The sequence below is a fragment of the Desmodus rotundus genome, chromosome 12, assembly GCF_022682495.2.
Source record: "Desmodus rotundus isolate HL8 chromosome 12, HLdesRot8A.1, whole genome shotgun sequence".
NCBI classification, from domain to species: Eukaryota; Metazoa; Chordata; class Mammalia; order Chiroptera; family Phyllostomidae; genus Desmodus; species Desmodus rotundus.
The window spans coordinates 18,584,215-18,610,203 of record NC_071398.1 but is presented as its reverse complement, the minus strand read 5'-3'; the positions used below and the strand labels follow the sequence as shown (position 1 = coordinate 18,610,203).

At 43.9% G+C, this 25,989-nt stretch overlaps 1 protein-coding gene across 13 annotated transcripts in view; it reads right to left on the bottom strand.

Moving 5' to 3' along the window:
• Window positions 1-1,980: 1,980 nt before the first annotated feature.
• ZNF821 (zinc finger protein 821) overlaps window positions 1,981-25,989 on the bottom strand; it is a 29,231-nt gene continuing 5,222 nt past the window's right edge. For 3 of the 13 annotated variants that reach the window (XM_045192012.2, XM_045192013.2, XM_053914413.1), the window contains 8 exons: window positions 18,696-18,758; window positions 17,457-17,544; window positions 16,071-16,187; window positions 8,484-8,609; window positions 5,841-5,986; window positions 5,066-5,170; window positions 3,711-3,877; window positions 1,981-2,934 (listed from right to left, as the gene is read on the bottom strand). In XM_045192012.2, the coding sequence (XP_045047947.1) occupies window positions 2,280-2,934; window positions 3,711-3,877; window positions 5,066-5,170; window positions 5,841-5,986; window positions 8,484-8,609; window positions 16,071-16,110 (1,239 nt within the window). In that variant the 5' untranslated portion in view covers window positions 16,111-16,187; window positions 17,457-17,544; window positions 18,696-18,758 and the 3' untranslated portion in view covers window positions 1,981-2,279. Of the gene's footprint in view, window positions 2,935-3,710; window positions 3,878-5,065; window positions 5,171-5,840; window positions 5,987-8,464; window positions 8,610-16,070; window positions 16,188-16,650; window positions 17,425-17,456; window positions 17,545-18,695; window positions 18,976-19,397; window positions 19,794-25,989 lie in introns of those variants that run through there. The other 10 variants (XM_053914414.1, XM_071219797.1, XM_045192011.2 and 7 more) reach the window with 10 other exon arrangements.

Genomic DNA, 25,989 nt, shown 5'->3' with positions numbered 1-25,989 from the left:
ACTGTCAGAAATTGCTGAAATAAGTCAGTTCCAATGATAGTTACTGCTTCTAACTCAGAAAGCTTGCCACTCAGGTACAAGATACACTTATTGAGCATTTACTGTGTGCCACAAACTATCCTAAGTGCATTATATATTAACAATCATTGGTTACTAGTAGTAGTATTTATATTTTATGGGCGGGGAAACCAAGGTGGAGGTCAAATAACTTGCCTGAAGTAACACAGCTATTAAATAGCAGTGCAGAATTTTAAATCCAGGCATCTAACTCCTGAGTCTGTTAAATAACAGTTCTGAAAGATAAATGAAATATCCATGTAAAATGCTCAGAATAATCTTTGACACATAGTGAGTGCACAACCATTTCGAAGGATCCCAAGTAGGCCTTCAGTAAGGAACTATGTAAGATTAAGGCATTCAATTTAATTAAGTACTTTCTTTTAAATGTCTACAACTTCATAATAAGCTTATTGAAATTTTTGTATTTTTCAGAACAGAAATATTTCAGCCTCCCCAGAAGGAATTAACCCTAGTTTGGTGGTTGGGGGTGGGGATCTGATAATGCTATTAAATAACCTTGAACCAGTGGAGGTCAGAGAAGAGTCCAAGTTTCCTTGTTATGATATTGGAAGAGGTCCACATTTCTGGCATAGTTATTTTTCTGGCTACAACTTAACTAGGGCACTTCCTTCTGGACCTCAGGATCTATAATTATCTAAACTGTACACAACCTTTGGTGCAGGCTAAGGAAAATTCTGTGCTTGTTCTGTACCATCACAGAAGCTTTTTAGAAATGACCTCAGCCCTTGTCCCCTCCACAGTTCGGCAACCATACAGAGTAGTCGTTTTGTGCTAGCCTTCACCACTACTGACTTGAGCTCTCACATCACCTTACCTCTGGATTATCTTACCTTGGCTCTGGGAAGTAAATAAAAAGATAAATTACTTCTTCTCTCCAACATGAGTTCCTTGATGCTGTGGACCTTAATACTGCAACTATTTCTATGAACATATTCCTAAGTGTAGCTGTCTGCTCTCTGGGATAGAATTTTAAAAGTTTGACAAACTGAATCCTGCTCAGAAAAGTAGCCAGCACCTAGTCTAAATAGAATAGCCTCTTTAGGAGATGCCAGTTCTGTCCCCACTGGTGGGGTGGCCACAGTTTTACCATGGTGTCCGCTCCTACCTGCACTCTGCGTCCTGCCTGCCGCGACCCTGGGGCCTGAGGCCAGTGCTGTGCACCAGGGGCAGTCTGCTCTCTGTATGTAAATTCAGAGAGAAACGTGAGTGGGTAACAACAGAAAGTGATCTTGGAACAGTAGGAATCCGCAATTTTGCACGGGAAGTTTTGGGAGATGTTTACTATAGTCTGCCCGAAATTGGAACAAAATTAAACGAGTTGCTTTGGAAACTGTGAAAGCTGCTAGTGAACTCTATCCTCTATCAAGAGAAGTAACTGAGATTAATGAAGCCCTTGCAGAAAATCCAGACCTTGTCAACAAGTCTTGTCATGAAGATGGTTGGCTGATCAAGATGACGCTGAGTAACCCTGCAGAATTAGCTGAGTTAATGAGTGAAGAAACATGAGAAATGCATAAAGTCTAAGTGAAAATGACCCCCCCCCCCAAATAAAGTAGTATGAAACAACTTAAAAAAAAAGATGCCAGTTATGAGGAAAGGCATCTACTGAGTTTGGAAAACATAAGCTAGGCTTTGATAGCCCTCGGGGCTGAATTACCTTCACCAGGGTTGTGAAAATGGACCCTCACAAAGTTGGCATCGGTTCTCTCATGTCATAGTTATGTCTCATCAACTTGTAAAGGCCCAGATACCTAGGGATCTTTGCTTGGAGAGCCTAAGTTGAGGTGCACCCTCTGAAAAGGACAACCCCTAGAAGTCACTGCTTGAAAACTTCCACCCGGGTGTGTCCCAGATCCCTTCGTTTGCTAGAATGAAATTGAGAGAAAAGCAGGAAAGGGCCAGTAATGATAAAATTAATTTATTTGCGTGGGCCACCCTGGGGCCCCACAGTCCTACAACATGCCCTGCAGCAGGGGGCTGAGGAGTCCAGTGCTCTGGAGTGCCTGCTCCCTGGTCCAGCCTTGAGCTGGGTCCCTCCTGACCCCATCATCCTGCTCTGACATGCAAGGGGTGCACAGGTCCAACTGTGACAAACCTGGGCCTTCCTCTGGCGGCAAAGACATGGCCCTGTGGGTGGCTGCAGCACTGATCCGGTGGGCTTGGGTGAGCGGGAGGGCACGCAGGAGGGTGTTTGTGGTTCAGTGCAGAGAGCTGCTGTTCTGCTCCTCAAAGGCCATCTTGCCCAGGAGCTGGCTGTCCAACTCCACCCCACTCACAGGTAGCTGGAAGAAGTTCATTTCAGCTGCTAATGCTGCCATGGCAGAAGGGTCCTGGCCGAACTGAGCTCGCAACATCATGTCCATTTTCTCCAGCCTCCTCTTTAGCCTCTTGGCCTCGCGCTCCCGGATGAGCCGGGCCTGCCGCTTTTCCGGGGTTTCGTTGGCCCGCTTGAGCCTCATGGCCTCCCGATCCCGCTGCAGCCGGCGTGCCCGCTGCTCATCTGTCTCCTGCATGCGCTGTAGGCGCTTGGCCTCGCGGTCCCTCATGCGCCTTACCTCCCGCTCCTCAGGGGTCTCATTGTCACGCCGGCTCTTCTTGGCTGTGCGCTCTCGTTCCAGCCGCTGCAGACGTACTTCCAAAGGCTCGTTTTGTCGACGAAGGGCCCACTTGCGCACGCTGGGGGTCTGGGCTTCCAGTAGCTTACGGTAGGCAGCACAGTTGTTACACACAAGCAGAATTCCAGCAGGGTACACTGGAGGACTAAAGGCAATGTCCTTCCCCTCAGCACTGGAGGGGCCCTCACTGTGGGCTGGCGGTAGGGATTCCATGTTAAGTACTTCAGGAAGTTTCTCGCTGGAAAGCAAAAATTTCGGATGGTTTAATGTCACCTTCTAGCAAGGCTCAGGTGTTCTGACTTACTCTTGTTCTCCTAGGCCAGTTGCTCCAAGTTCGCCACTAGTGGTCAGTCTGAGTGCTTGGGAGACCTCTTCTTTTTCTGCACCACTGCTCTTTGAGTTAGAGTGTGTAGCAAGTTTTAAAGCCCACCTGGAGTTAGCGACTGAACCAACTGCCACAGCAAGCCAGTAGACACCAGACGAGCTCTTACAATGAGCCCTTTTCATTCAAGCCAGAATGGTGGTGTTTGGTCAGAGCTGTGCAGGGCAGTCCTGCTGTGGAAGGGGGTAGTCCTGCCTTTGGGAGGTGCAGTCCACTGGCCCAGCCTCCTCCTGCCCTGGGCAACTCTGCACTGTACACTAGCAAACCAGACTAGGACACAATCACAGCATTCCAGTCTTCCCAAGACAAAGTAGAGGCTATGCCCTCACATTAGGGTCCTCTCAGCACCCTGTAACTTCTTTCTCTATGCTTTATCATGAATGTTCTTGGACTTCCCTACATCTCTTCCTAGATGAAAATATTATTCTGACAGGGAAAAGAAATGGGAATTAATTTTCCTTTGGGGACGGCTAATGGGATGGGCTGTACTGGCCTCATTATTTGTATTTCCAAAGAGTCAAGAATCAGTCGCCTTTGCATTACCGATCTCTAGGCTTTACTTTGACTTGGGAAAGCAGAACCCACACCCAGTAAGTTGTTCCCAACGCCAGAGGGTCAGGTGCCCGGCTTACCTGTTAAATGTGGCATGGCTGGTGAAACGGGCTCCACACACAGCACAGTTAGATCGCTGGTCCTCCGAGTGGATCAGGAGGTGGCGACCCAATGACCCGGGGGAGCTCAGGGCCCGGCCACAGACAGGACACATGTAGCTCTTGGCGCTCACAACTGCTGCAGTGTGCTGAAAACACAGCTTTAATCTGTCAACTCACGCCACCTCCAAGACAATCTACACCCACTCAGGAACTACTTTCTGGGAAAACCCCCCTTTCCTTAGTCTCAGAAAACAAGGGACTTGCAACTATTCTCCCCGTTTGGCATCTGGGAAAGTAAGTCTCTCACGTTAATGGGCTTTCAGAAGGGCCAGGCCATTCAGGCCGTTGCTCAGATTTCATTAGTCTCACTTCTGAATACATTCTGGGCCATGTGGCCGAACTGAGGAACAGTGGAGCTCCAGAGCCGTCTTCAGGGCCTGCGAGGAGTTCTTGCTCAGGATAATTTCTCTCTGACTGCTTGCCTCACGTTGTGCAGGTACAAGTCCGTGGGAAGTGAGCAATGAAGGCCAGTCTAGAAGCTAACTGGGAAGACTGGTATCCAAAAGGAATTTAAGTGTCCTGCTTTTCCCTCAGTCTTTTAAAAACAGTCTTTTGAAGAAATGCATCTCTTCATAAACTATCTATCTTTACGCTATAACCCAGGCTGCTATGAGTGCTGATGTCTTTTCAAAACAGCTTCACAAGTCACAGGGATTCTGTGACTGGATCAAGGAAAAAGAACACAAAAGTCTGTCTTATTCTGACCCCCTAATTTACACTAACTTTCTCCAGTATTTCAGAAATGTTTATGTTAACTCATTTTTTCTTCTTTAAAACAAAGCCTTCGCCCTGGCTGGTGTGGCTCAGTGGATTGAGTGCCGGCCTGGGGACCAAAGGGTTACAGGTTCAATTCCCAGCCTGGGCACATGCCTGGGTTGCAGGCCATGTCCCCAGGAGGGGGCGCACAAGAGGCAACCACACATCAATGTTTCTCTTCCTCTCTTTCTCCTTTCCTTCCCCTCTGTCTAAAAAAATAAATAATTAAAATCTTTAAAACAAAGCCCTCATTATTCACAGATGTTAGTTTCTATTCCACTATTTAAAATATGCATTAAGTAATTTTTAAAAAATAGTACTTAATTTTCATAGTATGTCTGTCTGGGAACCCCAGAAAATGTTTACCCAAATATTCCACTTAATTCTCCAAAATACTCTAAGGGCTGGTGTGGAGTCTTAATGACAGCAACAACCCAAGGTCCCCTTGGAAGCTGGAGGAAAAGCTAAACCAGCTGCTGGCACTCGAGTTCCAGAGCACACAGCTCCTCACATCATACCTGGTATACGTGAGCAATCAGCTGCTCCCGACTCCCACAGTCTAGCTGGCAGAGGGGACACTGGCAGAGTCCAAGTAAAGGGTCCGAATTCAAATTCTCTGTGACCTGCAATTCAATAAGTAGGCAATTCATTAAGGCTGTTGACCAGTCTCTTCCCTTGCCTCTCCTTCTATTTACAGGGTCCCTGTTATAAAAAACACAACCTGGTATCACATAGTAAGTATTCTTAGGTTTCCACATGGACCAAAGTAAAAACTAATAGAGGGAAGGGAATTAAATTTGCACCCATCTTCATTGTCTCCATGGCTTCCTGCCCTGAGGGCATAGGACTGCCCCAGAGAGAGCTTAGCTATTTCCCCCACAAACTAAACTCTGCAGAGACAGGATTAGGTTCCCTCCTGCCCTGCTTCTTGCAGGAATCTTCAGGAAACAACTTAGTGAGGTAACACTCTGACTTAAATTTGCAAGCATACTCGAGCCTCAGGAAGTCAGCCAATAGTTTTGCAAAGGTGGATATTCTGTCTGGAAAGAAGTGGGGAGCTTTAGAAAGGGGAGCTATACATGGGTGTAGTGACATGTAGGCGGAAAAGGAAAGCTGGGTGCGTTAAGAATTGTGTGTCTGAGGTTTGCATAACTAGTGCTATGAAGGAAGAGAGGCTTCACATGAAGGCCCAGGAGACTGTCAGAGGCGAGACTGCTATATATGGCTGAAAGGCATCCAGGCTGAGTAGAAGGGTAAGGGAGTTTCTGGACTCAGGAGCCATTTGTCACTTGCCTCATGCTCTATCACTTCGTTCCCACCAAGAGGCTGTTCTGCATTTTCTAATTCTTTTTCCACTTTGACCACCCCTCCATCTTCCTCTGATGTGTGGGAAGAGACTTCATCTTGTGTGGTCTCCTCTTCATCACCTTCACTGTCACCTGGAACACACACATGGGTCACTTGTTCTGATTTTTGCATGAATACATCTTGAGTTGCTTCCCACCCTGGAGTTTGCAGCTACAATGGAAAACATTTTCAGATCTTCCATAATATAATTTGTATTAGTGCTTAGTTGGGTTCAAACCATGTTAAGTGGAAGCCAGCTACAGGTATGTTTTATAATGCCATATACACACTAAAGAGAAAACCTGGGGCAAAACTGCATTGGAAAATGGTTATTGGGTCCTGTGCATCATCATAAAATTAATAACTTCTTATACGTGGTCCCCAAATATCTCATACTTCAAATCACACCTCCCATGTACCGCACACCATGCCCATTCCCACAACACACCACCTCCAATTTACCAACACTTCTCACTGATTTAACTTACTTTTCTCCAAAACCCCTGCACAATTTCTCCATGATGTCACATAAACTATTCTATTCTGAGTCCCACTTATCTATGCGCTCCCACCAAACTCCAAAGCACACTTAAAGAAACACCAACAAGTTTTTCTTTCCTCTAATCAATAAGGGAGACAGTGGTAAATTAGGTTAAAGTGATATCACTTTATAGGGAAAGGGCTGTTCAGTACAGCGGAAAAGTCAGTGCAGCAAACAACCTCAGGCAGTTTGTAGCAGCATTTGACTCACTGTGTTCTTATTACTCTGCTAGTAACTTAGCATTCTAGGCTAAATAAAGCCATTGTTTCTGTTGGTTCTTTGGATGATCTGATGGATGACTGGCTGCATTAAGTAGAGGGAACAGGTTATTCTTTACTTTAGAATGAAATATAATTTACTGTGGCTAAAGTAAGAATTGAGTGTTTTAGTTTAGAGGGCAGGATGTAGCTGAGGGGAGGTCTGTCTGTGGCTAGGGGAACTTCAAGGTTTATTGGGAGCTGATTTTCTACACTATTTCTTATAAAAAAGGGAAAAAAAATTTTAAAAGAAACCCACATTAACAAAGGGAGTGCTTTCTGAAAGGAAAAAAAAAAGTGCTAGTACCTTGAAGATCACAGGAGGAAGCCAGGCCTAGGGAAGCTGCCAGACTCCAGCCCCTTCCCAACCCCACCTACATCCTGGAGCCCTGGGTCTGACTGTGAGCAGGAGAGAAACGCAGGCTAGAGTTTCACCTGTCCCTCCATCAGCAGTGCGACTCAGCTTTCCTAGCTAACAGTGTGTCTTGTCCTCTCTTCTATCCCTTGCACAATTTCTAAATGCAGCAGTATCTGGGCAAAACTGGTTATATTCCCTTTCTTCCTAAGAAAGTCTAACTAAATCATCTGTTAGTAGCGTATCTCTGTTCGATAGCCCCCTTGGTTGGTGTACTGGATTTGGTATGGTGCGTATGCCTTATTCCCCAGCCCACCTCAGTAATGAAAGGTTGGCACAGGTTAAATCATGCCACATTTTCTCACCAGCTTATTTGGAATACTTGTAAACTTAGCTTAAGACAACGTTGTATCAGATGTATTTTTGTAATTTATCAAAAATCCAAACATATGTCTCTATAAGAAAGATTTTAAGAAGTATGCTATCCAGAGGAATGATGCATCTGCTCCAGAATGGACACCAATTGGACTTTTATAGATACTGCCATTCCCACCTGTTACGCAAACTGGTGGCTCCCACAGGTTTTATAAAAGTATCTGGGTTCATTTTTCTCTACCTGAGTAATTAATTGCTAAGTTATTATTTTCTTGCTAAATTATTAGTCTGAGTGGAAACTGTAGCTCCTAGAAGGTTGCAGAACTCTCTCCCTCTTCGTTTTTCTTTAACCCCAAATGTGGAGAGAAGTCTGAAATGTCTCTGATGTGACACTAATAATAACCAGTATTGGATGAGATTAGTAAAGTGTGGGAATCATCATAGAAACTAACGCATCTCCAAGTGTATTTGTTCAGGCAGGGCATGGCCTTGAGTCCACAAGGCTCAGGTGGCTACCAACCACTGTCTTTTCCGTATCTTAACCACAGGGGCCCCTTAGGACTCGGTATGGGAAGGGAAGACTTGACGTTAGCATTTTATATAATGCGTGATTTCATTAGTGTGCGATGTCTCTTGAATAATGTTAAAACTAGGCCCTCACGCAAAAGTTTCATTAATGCCACTCTTACATTTTATTAATTATGAATAGATATATCCAAGGAGACAGGGATTTTTAAAATTGTTCATTTGACCTGACTCAGGGGCTGCTGAGGCACTGATTACTCCGATGCCCCTGTCTATCACAATCACCGCAAGCCTCTCTGTGGATGGCACTGTGCCAAGTACAGCAGTCCATGGGTAAAAAAACCACCCTACACCAAGCCTGTTCTCTCCCTGGGTAAGCACGTGCCAGTACACCTTAGCACACCCTGGGAACCCTGAGGATCCACAAGTCTCCTTCATGTCTTCCTCCCAACCCCATGCACAATCCCCAGAGCACACACACTGTGATAATTCTTCTCCCGTTGCCCTGAGTCATTACCAGAAGGTGCAGAACTCACTGCTACTGGAGTCCTGATCTCTTAGTTGTTGGATAGCTTGTCGCTGACTGCCAAGGTCTCCAGGAAAATCAGTTTTCATCATCGCCTGGCGGGCTTGCTCTTCTAGCCCAGCAAATACTTGATCCCCTGGTGGTCACAAGGAGAAATAGTCAGGCCACCAGCTGGGCAGCACATCCCCAGGCAAGCTGGGTGGAAAGTCAGACCATTCAAAGGTAGGAGACTGGCAGGTACCCTGTGGTGGAGTTACTCATCTCCAAGGCAGCTTGTTGCCTACCACTGTTTCTGGGTGCAGCTCTCTTCCTGGGCAGTAAGCCAGATGCTCCAGAAAGCATCATTTGCTTCCCTTAAATCCTCCTAATCTTGACTCGTTTTCAAAAGGTGATCAATTACTACTTTACAAATTTAGCTTCAGAATCTCAATTCCATTTACAACCTTCCATCAGAATTGGGGAGAGAGTGGCAAGAAGCAAAGGGAAAGCTAAAGATAGGGCAACAAATCTGGGCACAATCTGTGCATCTTATCATACTCCCATTATGCCCTGAGTCAGAGTCTCTCTCGGACTATTAAAGCAGTGCTTCAAGTAATCCATCTACACAGCAGCACCTAATCCCAACTTTCATCCACTCTCCTTCTAAGGCATGCTCTGGAAGTTCTTCCTTGACTCCCTTTCTAAAGTCCATCAGAATTAGCCATAAGCAAATCCACAACTAGTTGAATAATGGATTAAAAGGAGGACAGGTAATATATGAACCCATTTTTGCTGAGGAACAAACTTCCTGAAACATGCCATCAGTGTCCTTAATCCAATGATCCAGTGTGTGTTTTTTGTTTGGTTTTTAAAATGAACCCTGCCTGGGATCTGTGTGGTTCCTAAAGAGTTAACACTTACGTGCTCTTTTATTTCCAAGAGGCCAGGCATAAGGAGAAAAGAGAATTGGGTTTCTTGAGGTTTCCATTATCTCAGTCAGAGTGGAAACTACAGTCCCCATTCTCCAGCCGCCATGAGAGAATAATCAAAAGCCCTAGTGAAATGTTTGGCCACAGACCAACAGCACTTTCTTACTGAGAAGAGAAAGGGAAGTAAACAGGCTCAGGTTCCAAGGCAGGAGACAGTGATGTAGGAGAAATGAACAGGTTAGTTGATCTGTACTACTAGTCCTTCAGCATTGAAAGAACTGATGTGAATTAGGCTTCATGGGATTACTTAGGCATTCGTTCAGCAAATATTCATTGAGTGTTTACTATATGCAAAGTGCTGAACACTAATAATAGTATTTGGCACTTCCTAGCTCCAGACACTATGTTAAGTGCTTTATAGTTGTTACCTTACCTTAATTCTCTGTAAAACTGTATGTGGTAGGTATTACTACCCTCGTTTTACTTAGAGGAAAACTAAGGTCTATGGTGGAAGGAAGTATTCAAACCCAGGTCTACCCCAACTCTAACATCCATACTTTTAAACTGCTTTCTAGTAGAGATGTAAGCAGAAGGTTAGGCAGTGTATCAGTGGTTATGCTGTCTCTGAGAGAAGAATGGCTCCGATCTTAGTGTTACTGCTGCCTTCAGATCATGAGTAGCTGATAAACACAACTTAAATACCAAAATAATGTTCTTAGGGTGAGTATATGACAAAAGGAGCCATCGTTTTGATGGTTCTGATACCATGTGGTAATACCATGCCTGGGTGAGAGTTCAAATGTACTGCAACCACACAGCCCGGAAGTAATGGAAAAATAAGCTGCTTTAAGTCCATTTTAATAATATCCAAGATGACATTCTTGATATAAATTATAGCTAGAGAAGCAAAATATGATTTCTGTGTTATTGTGTCTTCTCTTCTTTCTTTGCAGAAGTAAAATACTTAATTTCTCCATGTTGGTCCCACTGTAACCACATGGCCATACCAACTGAAATGGTTACTGAATTCTTCTGGATAGATGCATGTTTCCAGACCTGATGACTATGGGCATATATGGCACTACGGAACAAGTTATGTACCAGCTTATGACTAATAATCAAGGGGCAGATCATTCTCATCAGTGATGCTGCTCATCTCTAAAGAAACCTAGCCAGAAACCAGCTAGGTTTAGCGCACATTGAGACTATACGAGGTCTGCCCAGAAAGTACCCACCCACAATATATGAAAAATAGACATTTATTGAAGAAGATACAAGATACAAAAAACATTGTACACAGGACAATGATGCCTCAGTCCCTTTCAAAGTAGGCACCTTGGAACCTCACATAGTCCTCCCAATCACCATCACCTGCCCCATCATAGTTTCCTGAATCTCACTGATGGGTCTGAAATCTCTTCCCTTTCAAAGGTGATTTTAGTTTTGAGAAAAGCCAGAAGTCGCAGGGCACTTAATCTGGGCTGTAGGGTGGCTGAGTGACCTGGGTGATTTGATGTTTCACCAAAAAACTCTGTGCAAGACGTGATGCATGAGCTTTATGAAAGCTGCCAGTAGCAACTGTCCATAACTGCAGCTTCCTGAAGCATCTGAATAGTTTCCTAGGAGGAATGGGCAAGCTTAACGCAAAATCTGATGCAGATTTGTTGCTCTACTTGCTCAGTCATTTTGAATGCAATGGCCACACAGTACACACACTCACTCAACTGTGTCTACTGCCCCCACTGACTAGTACAGTGAAGTCATCATTGTTCACACATGTGCATTCCAGGCCATTCTCTAGGTTACATCAATTTCACGCAAACCATTATTGTTATATTAACAATGGCTGGATTTTTCCCGGACAGACCTCATATACTTCCCCATCCCTTCTTATTAGGGAATCACCCATTGGATTAGTAAAAGGGTATCTAAAAGCATATGTACCTTTCCATATCAGCTAGTAATTCAGTTTGGTCTCTGTCTTAAATATTATTTAAGCTTAAATATTATTTTTGTCTAAATGTTTTGTTTAAATATTTAGACCTTCACAGAACAGAGAGGAGTCTGTTCCATATAACTTCCCTACCCAGGACATTTTGCTCACCTAGGCAATCTCACCCAGGACAGTTGGGATAGACTGACTCCGTCATTCCTTTTTGGCAGTTTGGAGAGAACAACTGTGCATTTATATTTTATTCTGTTCCTGACTTGAGAAAAAAGGCTAAGGTAAACTCTATTCCTTGGGGCCACTTCTATTTTAAACATCAACCAGAGCAAACTATATAAAAATCAAGAAGAAAAAAAAAAAGACATGGTTTTGGCAGAACTCATAGGAAAAGATATGCGAATGATCTCCCAGTAGTCATTATTTACCTAATCCCTAAAATCTGGCTGTCCAGAATTATCCTTTCACAAGCAGATGGTGATACTCACTAAAAGTATGTCATAATTAAGTATAATGTGATTCATAGAGATACTAGTAATTAAAGAAGTGTTATACAATCACCTGCTTGTATAACATAGAATTATTATTTCCTCCTATCTTGAGACTGTTGGAGTAGGTTAAAAAAAATCCTCTAATCTCTAGATATTAATGTAGGGCCACTATCTTCTTTAACACGGGTATTTGTCTATTAATAGTTGAAAACGAGTCATTTAAGCTCCCACAGTAAAAAAGCAAGGTGTCACCTCTCCTTTTTTTAGTATGAAATCAAGATACTATTTGATTGGCTAAGGCTTTTCAGATCAGATAAAAACAAGGCCATGCAAGCGAGTTTGCAGAACAGAAGAGAAGCCTGAAATGAAAGTTATTGAAAAGACAAAGATTTTAAAATTCTCTTTCTTGAGTCCTTGATGCAGTTAAACATAGGAGTGGCCAAAAGTAGGTTTACAGTTATTTGTATTGAAAATAATAATTAATAAATAATAACACAAGAATAAACTTCACATACTCACAACTCTAAACGTACTTTGCCTGCCTCGTAAATGCAGTTTCAGCTGAATGAAATTAAGTAGAGCAGTGAAACATACTCTAACAGAGCAGGTGTGAAATTCAGAAAAAATAAGCTAGTATGGGGAGAGAGGATTCCATTTCAAGCTGACAATCTCTGTAACCCCCGGTGCTATCACAGGTTGGGAACATAACCATTTACCTCACAGGGAAGCTAACAGAATGAATGAAGGTAAAACAAGTTGCACTTTTTAGAAGAGAAGGGACTACAAAGGCTTTTTCCCTTCTTCTCTGTAAAAGCTGAAAAGCTTTTAATTTTAGTTGAAAGTTTTTAATTTGTACGTTGCAATCTGAAAACAGAAACTTTTAAGAAAAAGTTTTCCTTTCCTTAGTGGTTTGCTTGGTATAAACACACCAAATGAGAGTGTTCAAGGCTCTCATTTTCAACCTCTCTAGAAACAGCTGACTAGAACTTACACTCAGAAGGGCGAGATGAGAAAGAATGGAGGGAGGGTCTAACAGATTTCAGCCCATTAGCAGTTATCTGTGACTAACAATTCTGGGCTTTTCTTGCAAAAACTCAACAAGTCTATCAATGAACTGGGTAAAACACAAGAATCTGCCTGGATATGTTTGAGATACAGAGACAGTCCTGAGGGAAACCAAGTAAATGTCAGAGCAGCCTGCCCTTTGGCCTCTAAAGTGGATCAGATGAATGCTACCACGCTACAGCAGTGGGATTCTTAATACATTCTTTTAGGTGGGCTTTGAGCTTCAGGCCACATAATCTTCTCCCCAGAAGGCAGATCGAATGGAGCTCAGCCATTACTCAGCTCGAATGGCTTTGATATTGAAGCAGAGCTTCTGCAGACTTTCCTGCCTCCCAGACCTTGAGTCCATTCCATTCACTTTAAAACAGATGAGCAGCATTAAATTCAATACATTTGATTGGTTCGTTTTCACTGCAAGGGGATAGGATATGCAGGTGGTCAGAAGACTGAAATTACCAGTTCCAACTTACCATTATTGTCATGGGCAATAAGAAGATGTCCTTTCAAAACAGGTAAGGCCCTGACTGATGTGGCCCAGTGGATTGAGTGCCAGCCGGCGAACCGAAAGGTCCCCGGCTCCATTCCCAGTCAGGGCACATGCCTGGGTTGCGGACCAGGTCCCCATTTGGGGGCTTGCAAGAGGCAACCAATCAATGTATCTCTCACACATTGAGATTTCTCTCCTTCTCTTTCTCCCTCCCTCCCATCTCTCTAAAAATAAATATATATTTTTTAAAAGGTAGGATAAGCTTCAGTCCCCAAATAGTAAATAAATAGAAGGTCCTTAGAGATCAGCAAATCCCACTGTCTTGTTCTTCAGTCAAGCCCAGTGTATCACCCAAGAGGCCCAGATGTGTCAATGAAAACAGCGGGCCCCCCCCACCCCCCGCCTTGGGCCTGCTTTTTAGTTGCAGCTGAACGTTTCTGTTCACAGCCCCCTTCATGTCACCACACAGAGGCCACAAAGTCCCACCCACTCCACCACAATACAAGGTTCCCTCGCTCTGGAAACCGCTTTTCTGCAGCTGTGGATGTGTGACATTCTCTCTTTCTCCATGGCCTGGTCGTCCACCTGTTTGTCCGACTCCAATACCAGCTCATCCTGGTTCGACTGAATATAGTGGGAGATGATGCAGCTGATGGATACTTGAATTATGTCGTGTATAATGCGCACTTTTTTGCTCAAATTTTTGAGGGAAAAACAAGGATGTGCATTATACATGGGAATTAGTACTAAAATGTGGGTGCACATAATACACAGCAAAACACAGTATAAGCTACGTGGACACAGGCATAGGCCACACAAGCCTCCTTCCCTGGCTCCCCTGGCCTGACCACAATCATGCCATCATCCACCTATCACCTTTCCTCAAGTCTAACCAGTCTCTCTGGACAGAAGGTTTGTACAGGTAAATGCTCAACTCCTATGACTGCCGTATTCATGAACCCAACATCTCTATAAAGAGTACCTTTCCCTGCCTTCTTAGGGGTCACATCTGTGTCTTTTACCAATCCATACACGATTTCAGCCAGAGAGAAGACAATCCTCCTAAGCCACTGTATTAGATTACCTATGCTAGAACACTTCATTTTCTTTATCAATCCTCACATTCAGCCCCACTAAGTTTTACTGTTTAGCAGCAATTTCTAAAGCCTTCTTAAACCACTCACCTTCGTATTAAGCAGCCTTCCATACCCCCCTAGAATACATTCCTAGGAGCACCCAACTTGTCCTGTCTTACAAATTTTTTCAGGACATACAGAGGTTTGCTACCCTAATTTCATTACCTAGAAGATGTGGAAGTCCTATTAATTCTTTAGCTCCTATTGTTTTCTCTCCTACTCTTGAAATTACCCAATAAGGCCTGGTACACAGTATGTTTTTAAAGAAATTTTGATCCGCTGCTCTTACTTCTTTGTCTAATCTCAAATGTAGGGGTTTTTTTCCCCCTCTAAAAAAAATCTTTCATGTGTTATACCACTGAATTCTCTTCAAATGTTGCTATACTTTATTTGGTCAATCCTCCATAATAGGGAGCTATTTGTCTCTTTTATAAACATTTGGGTGAGGATGCTCATCTCCCCATGTCACAGGAAATTCATTATCTCAAATCTACATAGATATATTAGTATCAATTTTATAAGGTACTTTAAGGTACTGAAACACCCACTATGAGCAGTGCTAGAGGTTGCCAGGGAAAACAGGAAATATACATGCGACATGGTCTCTGCCCTCTTGGAAGTTTACAACGCAATTACCAAAATAAGACATGTATCCCAAACTGCTGAGAAGTAATGCAAGGCAATAGTGCATACCTGGTTTTCCTGTTACCAGTCTCTTCCTAATGGGATCCATCCCTAAATATTGCATTCTACATGTCATTCCACTCTCCCTGCTTAAAAACTGTCAGTAGCTCCTTATAGTCTACACAAGGAAGTTGAAGCTTGGCCTGGCCTTTGGGCCTCTACAGTATAGGTTAAACATCTCCAACCTCATGTCCTTGGACTTCTGGATGAATGCTTCATCCAAAGTCTCCTTGTCCCCTAAACATATCACATGCACCCCCTCTTGTATCTTTATTCATATCTTTTTCCCTGATTTTACCTCTCCCTTCCTCTTTTTTAAAAATTCACCTACTACCTTCTAAGACCCAGTTCAAGTTCATGGTTCAGGGTCTCTTGCCATCAAGCATTCCCTTGCAACCTCAGTCTACGAAGTTCTCTTCCTCCTCTTAACTTCTGTAGTACACACAGTCTGTAGCATCACTGTTCAGCACTTAGCATATACTATCGTATATGTATTATATTATACATGTATACTACCATATACCTATATTATATATGTATATATAATACACACACACACTTTATCTGTTACTACATTATAATCTTATATATCCTCATGTTATTTTACAGCCCGGGCATCTAGCATAAGGCTTTTCACAGAGTAGATATCCTATAAATGTTTGTTGATATGAATACTAAGGATGAATCAAATGCCCCTACTCCCAGGGCAGTTTCTAACACCTTCTCCAGCCACCAAACACACTTTAAATCCCTCATGTTCAACACCTTTAACGCTTTTTTCTTCACAAATTAGTGTGAGCCTCTAACCTAAAATTCAGATTAGTCTTCCATTCCACCCCTCAATGTTCCCAGATTCCAGAAGACAAAGCCCCAATACTCACAGTGAACTTTATTTGGATTTGTCTGTTTCCGACGGGACATGTTTCCCTAATCCAAGAGCTCTGGCCTTTCCCAGTTTCACAACTGGATATCTTACTGCCTCCTTGCAGGGTGCTGGCCTATAATAAAAAAGATATTGTTAGCACATGTCATTTTGCCTAGATGTTATACAAAATTAAAAGATTTTTTAAAAATAGTTCTTAAGCATATAAAACTCACCAGTTATAAATAATTGAACTAATTAAGGAAAGAAACAAATGAATACATCTATAGCACAACATCAAGGTCCCAAGAAGTTTAAGAGGGGACTCCTTCAAAGGATTGACAGAATTCCACTCTAAATCTGTCTGTGGGATCCAGAATACTGCTTAGCGATTGTGATCAAGATCACAGGATAGAAAAGGAAGCAAAAAACTCAGGCAACCAGCGTTAGTAGTACTGCGAGCTCAAAGGAATAAGCCCCCCCGATTCTAAAAGGAAGCAAAAAAGCTAGAGGGTAGCAGCTCACATGCCCACTGGAAGTCAAGCCCTGCAATATACACCAATGGGAGACTCCAGGTGTTTTTCAAAAAGTTATCTCACCTGGAGGTTAACAATGGCATCACATCGCTGAGACACGGACGGTCTCCAAACACCACAGGAAACAGAACCCCTCCCTAGTGAGGCAGGCACAGTGCTGGGCACTGTGGATGACAGGGCACTAAAGCAAATCAGACTTCCAATGTTGAAGAGGATCTCTCACTGGAAGAGCCAGGGGCGCCCACATTCTTGAGTACTAATTCAGCACCCCAGCGTGAAACATCAACCTGGCCCCGCTCGCATGCTCTAGAGCAGTGGTCGAAGTTAGTAATTTCAGTGCCTCTCCTCAATCCAGCCTCTATGTAGCAAAGAGATCAGTGGGAGAAACAGAAAAGCTCCCCAGATGAGAAGTGCTGCGGAGACATGCACCTGCTCCCCTGAAACTGGAGGGAGCAGATACTTCAGCCTGGAGTGTCCTGGTTAGTTATGACTTTCCCAGCAGTAAGTGTTGTTAGAGAGTCTGAAATGAATTAGTATTGGAAGCTGTGAGATTTTTCTTTGAAAGATAAAATTAATAAACAGACCCAGATTAAAAAGAGATAGATTCTTTTTCCTACCAAAGACAAGAATATGGATCTGGTCACCCCTTAAGTTTTCTTTCAGTTCCTGCCTTCTCAAATTGTATTTACACTGAATGAGCAAATGTAAAATTGTAATTCATTGCCTTAAGAAGCATTATGGGAGGCTACTACCAGCTATACTTCGCACTCCATCCAGTTAGTGAAGACTCGCCTCCTGTTATGCCAACTAATTCCTCTATGTAGCTAGAAAGGCCCTCAGACCTGTAATCAGATCCTGCCTCCCCTTACCAAAAGAAGAAAGAAACCGCAAATGGCAAAGACAGGCCTCCACAGGAAGTGGCAAAGGAAGCAGCTTTCAGGCAGTCTTCTATCATATCTGCATATCAAACACAGTTCTTTTTCAGACCTTTAATTAAAAAAAAACTCCAAATATACATAAAAATCAATTTTAACTATTTAGAAGGCTTAGTGCTCATGCTAATGATATGTGTTCTCTATTCTGAGTTTTGTGTAGATCATTTCTTTCTAACCAAGTAGTTACTTTATTAATGAAAGCAGCGAATGAATATTTCACTTCAGGTAACATACACTTTTCCTGTAAGCCTGTGGACTTGCAAAGCAGAAAACTGAATAAAACGCAGGTGGTCTTTCATTTTTCTGAAGTTTGCAGAGCTACACCTCTCTATTGTATACGGAAAATATGAAATCTTCACTAATCTTTAAACGTCCTCTCCATGAGGATTAGAAATGGAAACTGTGAGATAAAGGCAATAAGGATTCTTCTGAAGGAAGGCCAAATAATTTGAGGCAGGCTCTATTCAGATCACCTTGGTAAGGCAACAGTTCAATACTAAAGCTACAAGTCGGAAACAGATGGGCATCTGCATATTTAAATTGGCAATGTCCACTGCATCTCACAGTCCTCCTAGTGGCCAAAGGGGGAACTGGCCAGATGGTACCCACTGGAACCTCACACCTGAGGGATTAAGGAAAAATTCTGCAAATACTCTCTCCTTCCCTGAGGGAGAAAGCCTGTAGGGCAGAGGATTCTTGAAAATAAACAAACAGCCCTGAAAGTACATTCTTGACCACACACAAGATCTCGGGGGTTAGACAACTGCTTTGTGGCCATTAAAAGCTAATAAAATTCGTAGACACACTGCCCTAAATGTCACTCCTACAGTTTTACTTTTAACACTGCCTCAGTTCCCAAGCCCGAACCTGAAACCAACACGAAAATGTAAAGGGAGCGCTGCCTGAAGATCACCGTCTCGAAGAAAACCAGGATGGGGAAAAAAGGCAAACGGTGAGATCCAACTCTACAAGCGATTCTATTTAAAAAGGAAGGCAGCTTTGTCTGTCTTTAGAAAGTGGTTGAGCCCTTGGGGGCGGGGGGCAACGTTCCCCCTTAACACTGCCCCTGCTCTCCCACAAGTGTTAGGTTGCAGCTTCCAGGGCACACCACAGACTTCAGCAAAGAAAAAACGAGTGAAATCGAAGCTTTAAGAAAAGAGGGTGCACTCCCACCTCCAGCTCTGGTGCGATTCCCACGGAGGAAAGTAAACTCGCCTGAATCCCAGTGATCGGTATCTGCCAGAAAGGAGCGGACAAGAAAGCTGGTCACGTAGTCGCCTCACTGTTCACCCCGTTCCCACTTCTGTTCTGTTATCATCAGTCGAGATGGTCCCTTTGGCTTCTTCAAGCAGGAGCCAGGTAGATTCGCAGGAATTACCAGGCGAAAGCCAGTAAGCCAGTGGTCTTACGAGGCGGCTCAAATACACCCTCAGACAACAGTCTCCTCCAAAATCTAAATTTAGAAGCCTCGCTGTGAGACGGCGGCGCGGGGCTGATACCCGGGTCTGAACTCCCACGCCCATCCTCCCCCTCCCCCCTCCCCCCAGCCTGTCAGACGCCGGGGCTGGCCGGGCTGTTCTCCGCCAAGCCGGACCTGGGCCCACGCGGGGAGGGCGGCTGCGGGGACGCCCCTCCCGCGCCAAAGGGGAGAAAGAGGAACCGCAGGCGGAGAGCGAGCTGGGTCCCGCCCTGTCTCGGAAAACCGGGGCAGGGGGTGGGTCGGAGCCTGGGCTGCCCCCCCAGGCCAGAAGGATTCCCCAGCCCCCTCCCCAGACACGGACAGACAAAAGACCCACAGCCAGTAACCCAGAGTGGGGCTTGAGGAGCCCCTGCATCCGCAGCCAGGCCCCGTGGGGAAGTCGGGGGTCTTTTTACCCGGCGCCTCCGCGCTCCGCGGCGATCTGGGTCCCTGGGCCCCGCCTCCGGACAGACGGACCACGGGACAATGGGCCCCGGGCTGCAGCTTGGGCCGGCCAGGCCGGGGCTCTCCAGGACTGGGCCCCGGCAGACGAAGGAAGGCGGAGAGCCGAGCTGATGGCGGTGAGCCGAGGGGCGGCACTGTAGTCGGACAAAGCCCACGGCAGACGGACAGACAGAGGGGGAAAAGATGGCGACGCGGGCGGCGGGAACGCGCTGCTCGCGCACCGGCAGCGAGTGAGGCGCGTGCATGAGCCTCTCCTCTCCCCCTCCCTCCTTCTCCAGCCCGGTCCCTCTCCTGGCTTCCCGGGCACGCGCCGGTGTCGTGGGCGGGGCTTGAAGGGAGAGGGGTCTCAGGAGGCAGGACTTACCGGAGCATCCAATCCCAGACTTTCAAGAGGGGCCTCGCCTGCATCCTCGCGCCCGCAGACCACCCAGCCTCGCACCCTCCTCGATCTTTCTCTAGCTTTACAAACTCCTCAGCTCCCCTAACCCCTCCTGGACCTGTAAACTCCACCGTGACAGTCAGCTCAGGTCCTGGTTTCCTACCCCCCTTCAAGTTTAGCCACAAAACCCACATCCCCCAACCACAGCTCCACCGCAGGCTCCCCATCTCCTTAGCCCGACCTTACTCACCCCCTCAACCGAAACCCTCTTCCCTTAATTCCCCCACACTTCACTGTTTGTCCGGCTCCCAAGGGCCTTTGTGGGATGGGCTAGGTTCAGCTGTCAGAATCTCGGATGAGAAAAATCTTTAAATTTTTCTTTCAGACTTTTAAGTCTCCAACGTGATTCTCTGTAACGGTAGCTGCAGACCTCGGGGCAAAGAATGTACAGCAGAGTCACTTGTGCCACTGTTACCACTTAAGGGACATTTGGGATGATTGAGAGTGGTTAGACTTCCTTCCTAATAAAACACCTCCTTCCCCTATCATCGTCCCTTTCTAGTTCTTCATTACTTTCCTTTCCTTCTCATTCTTTCTTCTTGTGGAATGCCTGAGCCTGCCTCTGACGTAGCTTACTTGGAGAAATGGGGAATGCGGTGCGAAGAAGATAGAACCTGGTATTAGAAGCCCCAGCTTTGAGTCCCACCCAGCACTGTCTCTGATGAGCCTGGTGGCTTTGGACAAGTCACTTCCCTATTCTGAACGTCTGCTTCCTGAGATTTAAAATGGATAATAATGTAAGAATTCTTTGTCTCTGCTCTCGTGAGTTGTTGGGTTCAGTAAAATGAATATATGAAAAGCATTATGCAAATATTTCTTATGATTTTTCACCCCATGAAGGCAGAGCTAATGAGGATGCTGACCCTTGCTTGTAAGCAACAAGTCCTGGTATTTGCATAAAGCGCTCTTGCAAAATGTCCTTCCCATAAATGTCCAATGAGATTATATCATTGTGTGTATCTTGTGTTTAATGTGAAACAATGGCTGTATTAGAGGATCTTGGTCCTTCACATTCTGTGGTAAAAAGTTCATTCATTCACTCATTCATTCATTCATTGTGGCTTGGTTATTTAGGTAGGAGTTGTTCTTCTTCTTCTTAACTTTGATTAAGGAAGCATTTTGATTTCATTTAATATTTTAATTCCTAAGGAGCCAAAAATGGAATATTCTCATCCAACCAGAAAACTTTTAGACAGCTTCGTATAAGATTGCACGCTGGAATAAACATTGGCTTTTATATTTAACAGTAATTCTTGGTGAGTTTAGACTGAGGAATACAAATATGGCTTTATGATGTCACTCTTAAAGCTGTCTTAGTTGATATTTTCAACATGAAAGTAGCCAGCAGGTAAAGCATTAGAAGAAAGGCTCCAATGAAATTTCTTGGCTTCATCATTAAGTAACTGTGTAAAGCTGGGCATCTCCTTCAGTTGCAAATAAAATGGGATCATAATAATACTATTCTTATAATCTTCCTGTGCTCAAAAAATGTCTCTGGGGTGTTATGATTCAGGGTTATAATAAAGGAAAATTATAAAACAAAGAATTAGTTTATTTTTCCTCTGCTCTTACCTAAACTTGTTGTGTATCTAAAAAGCTTTTTTCATTAATCATGGATATTTTCAGCTTCATTTTTTATTTCCAGTTTCCCAATCCACTCATGGTTATACTATTATTTTACCACTTCAACTATATTAACTTTCCCTTTAAATATTTTTCTGATCCATTTTATATTTATGGGCTCCTACAATGACCTTGTTAGGGCTTTATAATTCAATAGTATTTGTAGGACAGTTTAAAGAACTTCACTAAAAAAATTATTTAAGATATAGGATTTCTGGCCAAGATGGAGGCCTAGGTAGACACTGTGCCTCCTAGCAAAAGAAGGACTACAATAATTAAAAAAAAAAAACAACCAGAACTGACAGAAAATCGAATCGTATGGAAGTCCAACAACCAAGGAGATAAAGAAGAAACATTCATCCAGACCCATAGGAGGGGCGGAGACGGGCAGCTGGGTGGAGAGAACTGCAGCAAGGCGGCCGATGGTGGACTCAGTGAGGTGGCGGATTGAGGAGCGGGGTGGGCAAAGTTGCAGCTGGCCGGCGAGGCAGCAGCTGGTGGACCAGGTGCAGACTGCATAACCCAGGGCTCCAGCGCAGGGAAATAAAGCCTCAAACCACTAATTGAAAACACTTGTGGGGGTTGAGGCAGCAGCGGGAGAAACTCCCAGCATCACAGGAGAGTTCGTTGGAGAGACCCAGAGGGTCCTAGAATGTACACAAACCCACCCACTTGGGAAGCAGCACCAGAAGGGCCCAATTTGCTTGTGGGTAGCAGAAGAAGTGACTGAAAACCGGCAGAGAGTGGAGCAAGTGCCATTGCTCCCTCTTGGCCCCTCCCCCCCGTACAGCATCACAGCGCAGCTAGAGCGTTACCCGGCCCTGGTGGATACCTAAGGCTCCTTCTCTTTATGTAACAGGCATGCCAAGACCAAAAAAAAAGACCCAAATGAAAGAACAGATCAAACCTCCAGAAAAAACACAATTAAGTGACAAAGAGATAGCCAACCTATCAGATGCAGTTCAAAACACTGGTAATCAGGAAGCTCACAGAATTGGTGGAATTTGGTCAAAAATTAGATGAAAAAATGAAGGCTATGCTAAGAGAAACAAAGGAAAATGTACAGGAAACCAATAGTGATGGGAAGGAAACGGGCACTCAAATCAATGGTGTGGACCAGAAGGAAGAAAGAAAGATCCAACCAGAAAAGAATGAAGAAACAAGAATTCGGAAAAATGAGGAGAGGCTTAGGAACCTCCAGGACATCTTGAAATGTTCCAACATCTGAATTATAGGGGTACCAGAAGGAGAAAAGGAAGAGCAAAAAATCAAAAACTTATTTGAACAAATAATGAAGGAGAATTTCCCTAATCTGGCCAAGGAAATAGACTTCCAGGAAGTCCAGGAAGCTCAGAGAGTCCCAAAGAAGGGGGACCCAAGGAGGAACACACCAAGGCACATCATAATTACATTACCCAAGATGAAACAGAAGGAGAGAATCTTAGAAGCGGCAAGAGAAAAGGACACAGTTACAAAGGAGTTCCCATAAGACTGTCAGCTGATATCTCAAAAGAGACCTTACAGGCAAGAAGGGGCTGGCAAGAAGTATTCCAAGTCATGAAAGGCAAGGACCTACATCCAAGATTGCTCTATCCAGCAAAGCTTTCATTTAGAATGGAAGGGCAGATAAAGTGCTTCTCAGATAAGGTCAAGTGTTGGGAACCACCCTGCCTGGTTTCAGAAGCTGTAACCCACTATGGTTAAGGCTGAGTCAGAGTTGGGACCATAAGCCACTAGGAGACAAAGCTTATCTCCCCAGCAGGGATGCCATCTTTACCCTGCTTGGCCCTGAGCTTGACCAGTTAGCCAATGACAGGTAAGATTCCTCAAGAGAGGAACAACTTAAGAAAGGCATGGTCACGGAAAAAGGCCCACAGGGAAGCACTCGAGGGGCTATAGCAAAAGGGGGTGATGGACCCTCGCCCCTCGGCTTTGAAATAGCCTGAGTCCTCATTCTGTTTGCAAGAAGTCTCCTAATCTCTTGGCTGCCTTACTTCCCCTGCCTGACTTACGCCTGAAACAATAACAGAGGGCAGTGCAGTCTTATGCTGGGAGGGGGGGATTCCCTGGGGAATCAGGCCTAAGAAAGAATGCATACAATCCTGTGAAACCTGCTTTATTTATACCCTCAGCTTAAATGATAAGGGTCCAGGCCTGAAATGAGTCTGGCGCCCAAAGTTTTATAGCCCTTTAACTAACTGACTGTAACTCAGAACAGGCCCTCAAAGTTTTCTATAAGTTATGTATTGTTTGACCCTTACTGCCTGACAATGATCGATGAGCTTTATCTGAATTCCTGTGCAAAATGAACCTAATAAAAGTCCACGGAGGAAAAGGCTCTGGGCCCTTCTCCTTTGAGAGACTGGCCACCTCTCCTCCCCAAGCAGATCATGTCTTGGTAGACTTATTCTCATCCATGGCGGACACGGGGCTCAGAGATAAAGCTCCGCGACAGTCAACTTAAAGGAGTTCATCATCACCAAACCCTTATTATATGAAATAATATAATAATAGGGATTTATCTAAGAAAAAGAAGATAAAAAATATGAACAGTAAAATGACAGCAAACTCACAGTTATTAACAACCACACCTAAAACAAAAACAAAAGCAAACTAAGCAAACAACTAGAACAGGAACAGAACCACAGAAATGGAGATCACATGGAGGGTTATCAATAAGGGAGTGGGAGGGGGAGAGAGGGGGAAAATGTACAGAGAATAAGTAGGATAGATGGTAGGTAGAAAATAGACAGGGGGAGGGTAAGAATAGTATAGGAAATGGAGAAGCCAAAGAACTTATATGTACGACCCATGGACATGAACTAAGGGGGTGAGGAACACTAGAGAGTGGGCAGGTACAGGGTAGAAGGGGTTAAAGAGGAGAAAAAAGTGGGATAACTGTAATAGCATAATCAATAAAATATACTTAAAAATAAATGAATGTTTTCATGTTAATAAAAAAAACATTTAAGATATAATTCATGAAATTCACTTTATTATTGTTTATGTTGTTATAGTTGTCCCAATATTCCCCTTCACCCCTTCTGCCCAGTCCTCCCCCAACTTCCATAGTCAATCCCCACACCATTGTCCATGTCCATGGGTCCTACATACATGTTTTTTGACTAATCCCTTCATCCTGTTTCAAACAGTCCCTACCTCCCTCCTCTCCTCTTCTCCCTGTCAGTCTATTTCATGATTCTATGCCTCTAGTTCTATTTTATTCATTATTTTGTTCATTAGATTCCTCTTATTTTGTTCATAGGTGAGGTCATGTGGTATTTGTCTTTCACTGACTGGTTTATTTCACTCAGTAGAATAGTCATCAGTTCCATCCATGCCATCACAAAAGGTAGGAATTCCTTCTTTTTTTCAATTGCATGGTATTCCATTGTGTAAATGTACCACAGTTTTTTAATCCACTCATCTACTGATGGGCACTTAGGCTGTTTCCAATTCTTGGCTATTGTAAATGGCGCTGCTATGAACATAGGGGTGCGTAAGTTATTTTGAATTGGTGTTTTGGGATTCTTAGGGTACATTCCCAGCGGTTGGATCACTGGTTCAAAAAGCAGTTCCATTTTTAATGTTTTTGAGGAAATTCCATACTACTTTCCACAGTGGCTGCACCAGTCTGCAATCCTACCAACAGTGCACTGGAAATTCACCCTTTGAAAGTGTATATAATGCGCTGGTTTTTAGTATATTCACAAGGTTGTTCAACATCACCAGCACCTAATTTTTAAATGTTTTCATCACCCCAAAAAGAAATGCCACATCCATTATCAGTCACACCCCAATTCTTTCTTTCCCCAACCCCTGGCATCCACTAAACTAACCTATTTTCTGTCTCTAGGGATTTGCCTATTATGAACATTTCACTTAAATGGAATCATCCAATATGGTGCCTTTTTGTGTCTGGCTCCTTTCACTTAGCATAATGTTTTCAGTGATCATACATGTTATAGCATGTGTATTTCATTCCTTTTCATGGCCAAATAATAGCATTCCATTGTATAGATATACAGTACTACATTTCAAAAAATCTTTACCAGAAATGTTTTTTTTAATTGATTTTAGAGAGAGAGGAAGGAGGAGGGGGGAAGAGGGGGGGCGAGTCATGATTAGTCATGAAGATTTATACCTATGTTTTCTTCTAAGAGCTTTATAGTTTTAGCTCCTGTCTTTCATCCATTTTGAATTTATTTTTGAATAAGTGTGAGGCAACAAGGTGCATCTTTATATTGTTTGTGGATATGGTTTTACCAACACTATTTGTTGAACAGTCTATTCTTCCCCCCATCAAACTGTCTTGTTGTCCTTCTTGAAAAATCAATTGACCGTAAATGTATGGGGTTTATTTCTGGACCTTCAGTTCCATTCCACGTATGTATGTGTCTGTCAATATAATACAGTCTTTTGTTGCTTTTTGTTTTGTTTTGTTTTTGGACAGAAGCAGCTGCCTTTAACTAGGTGACACA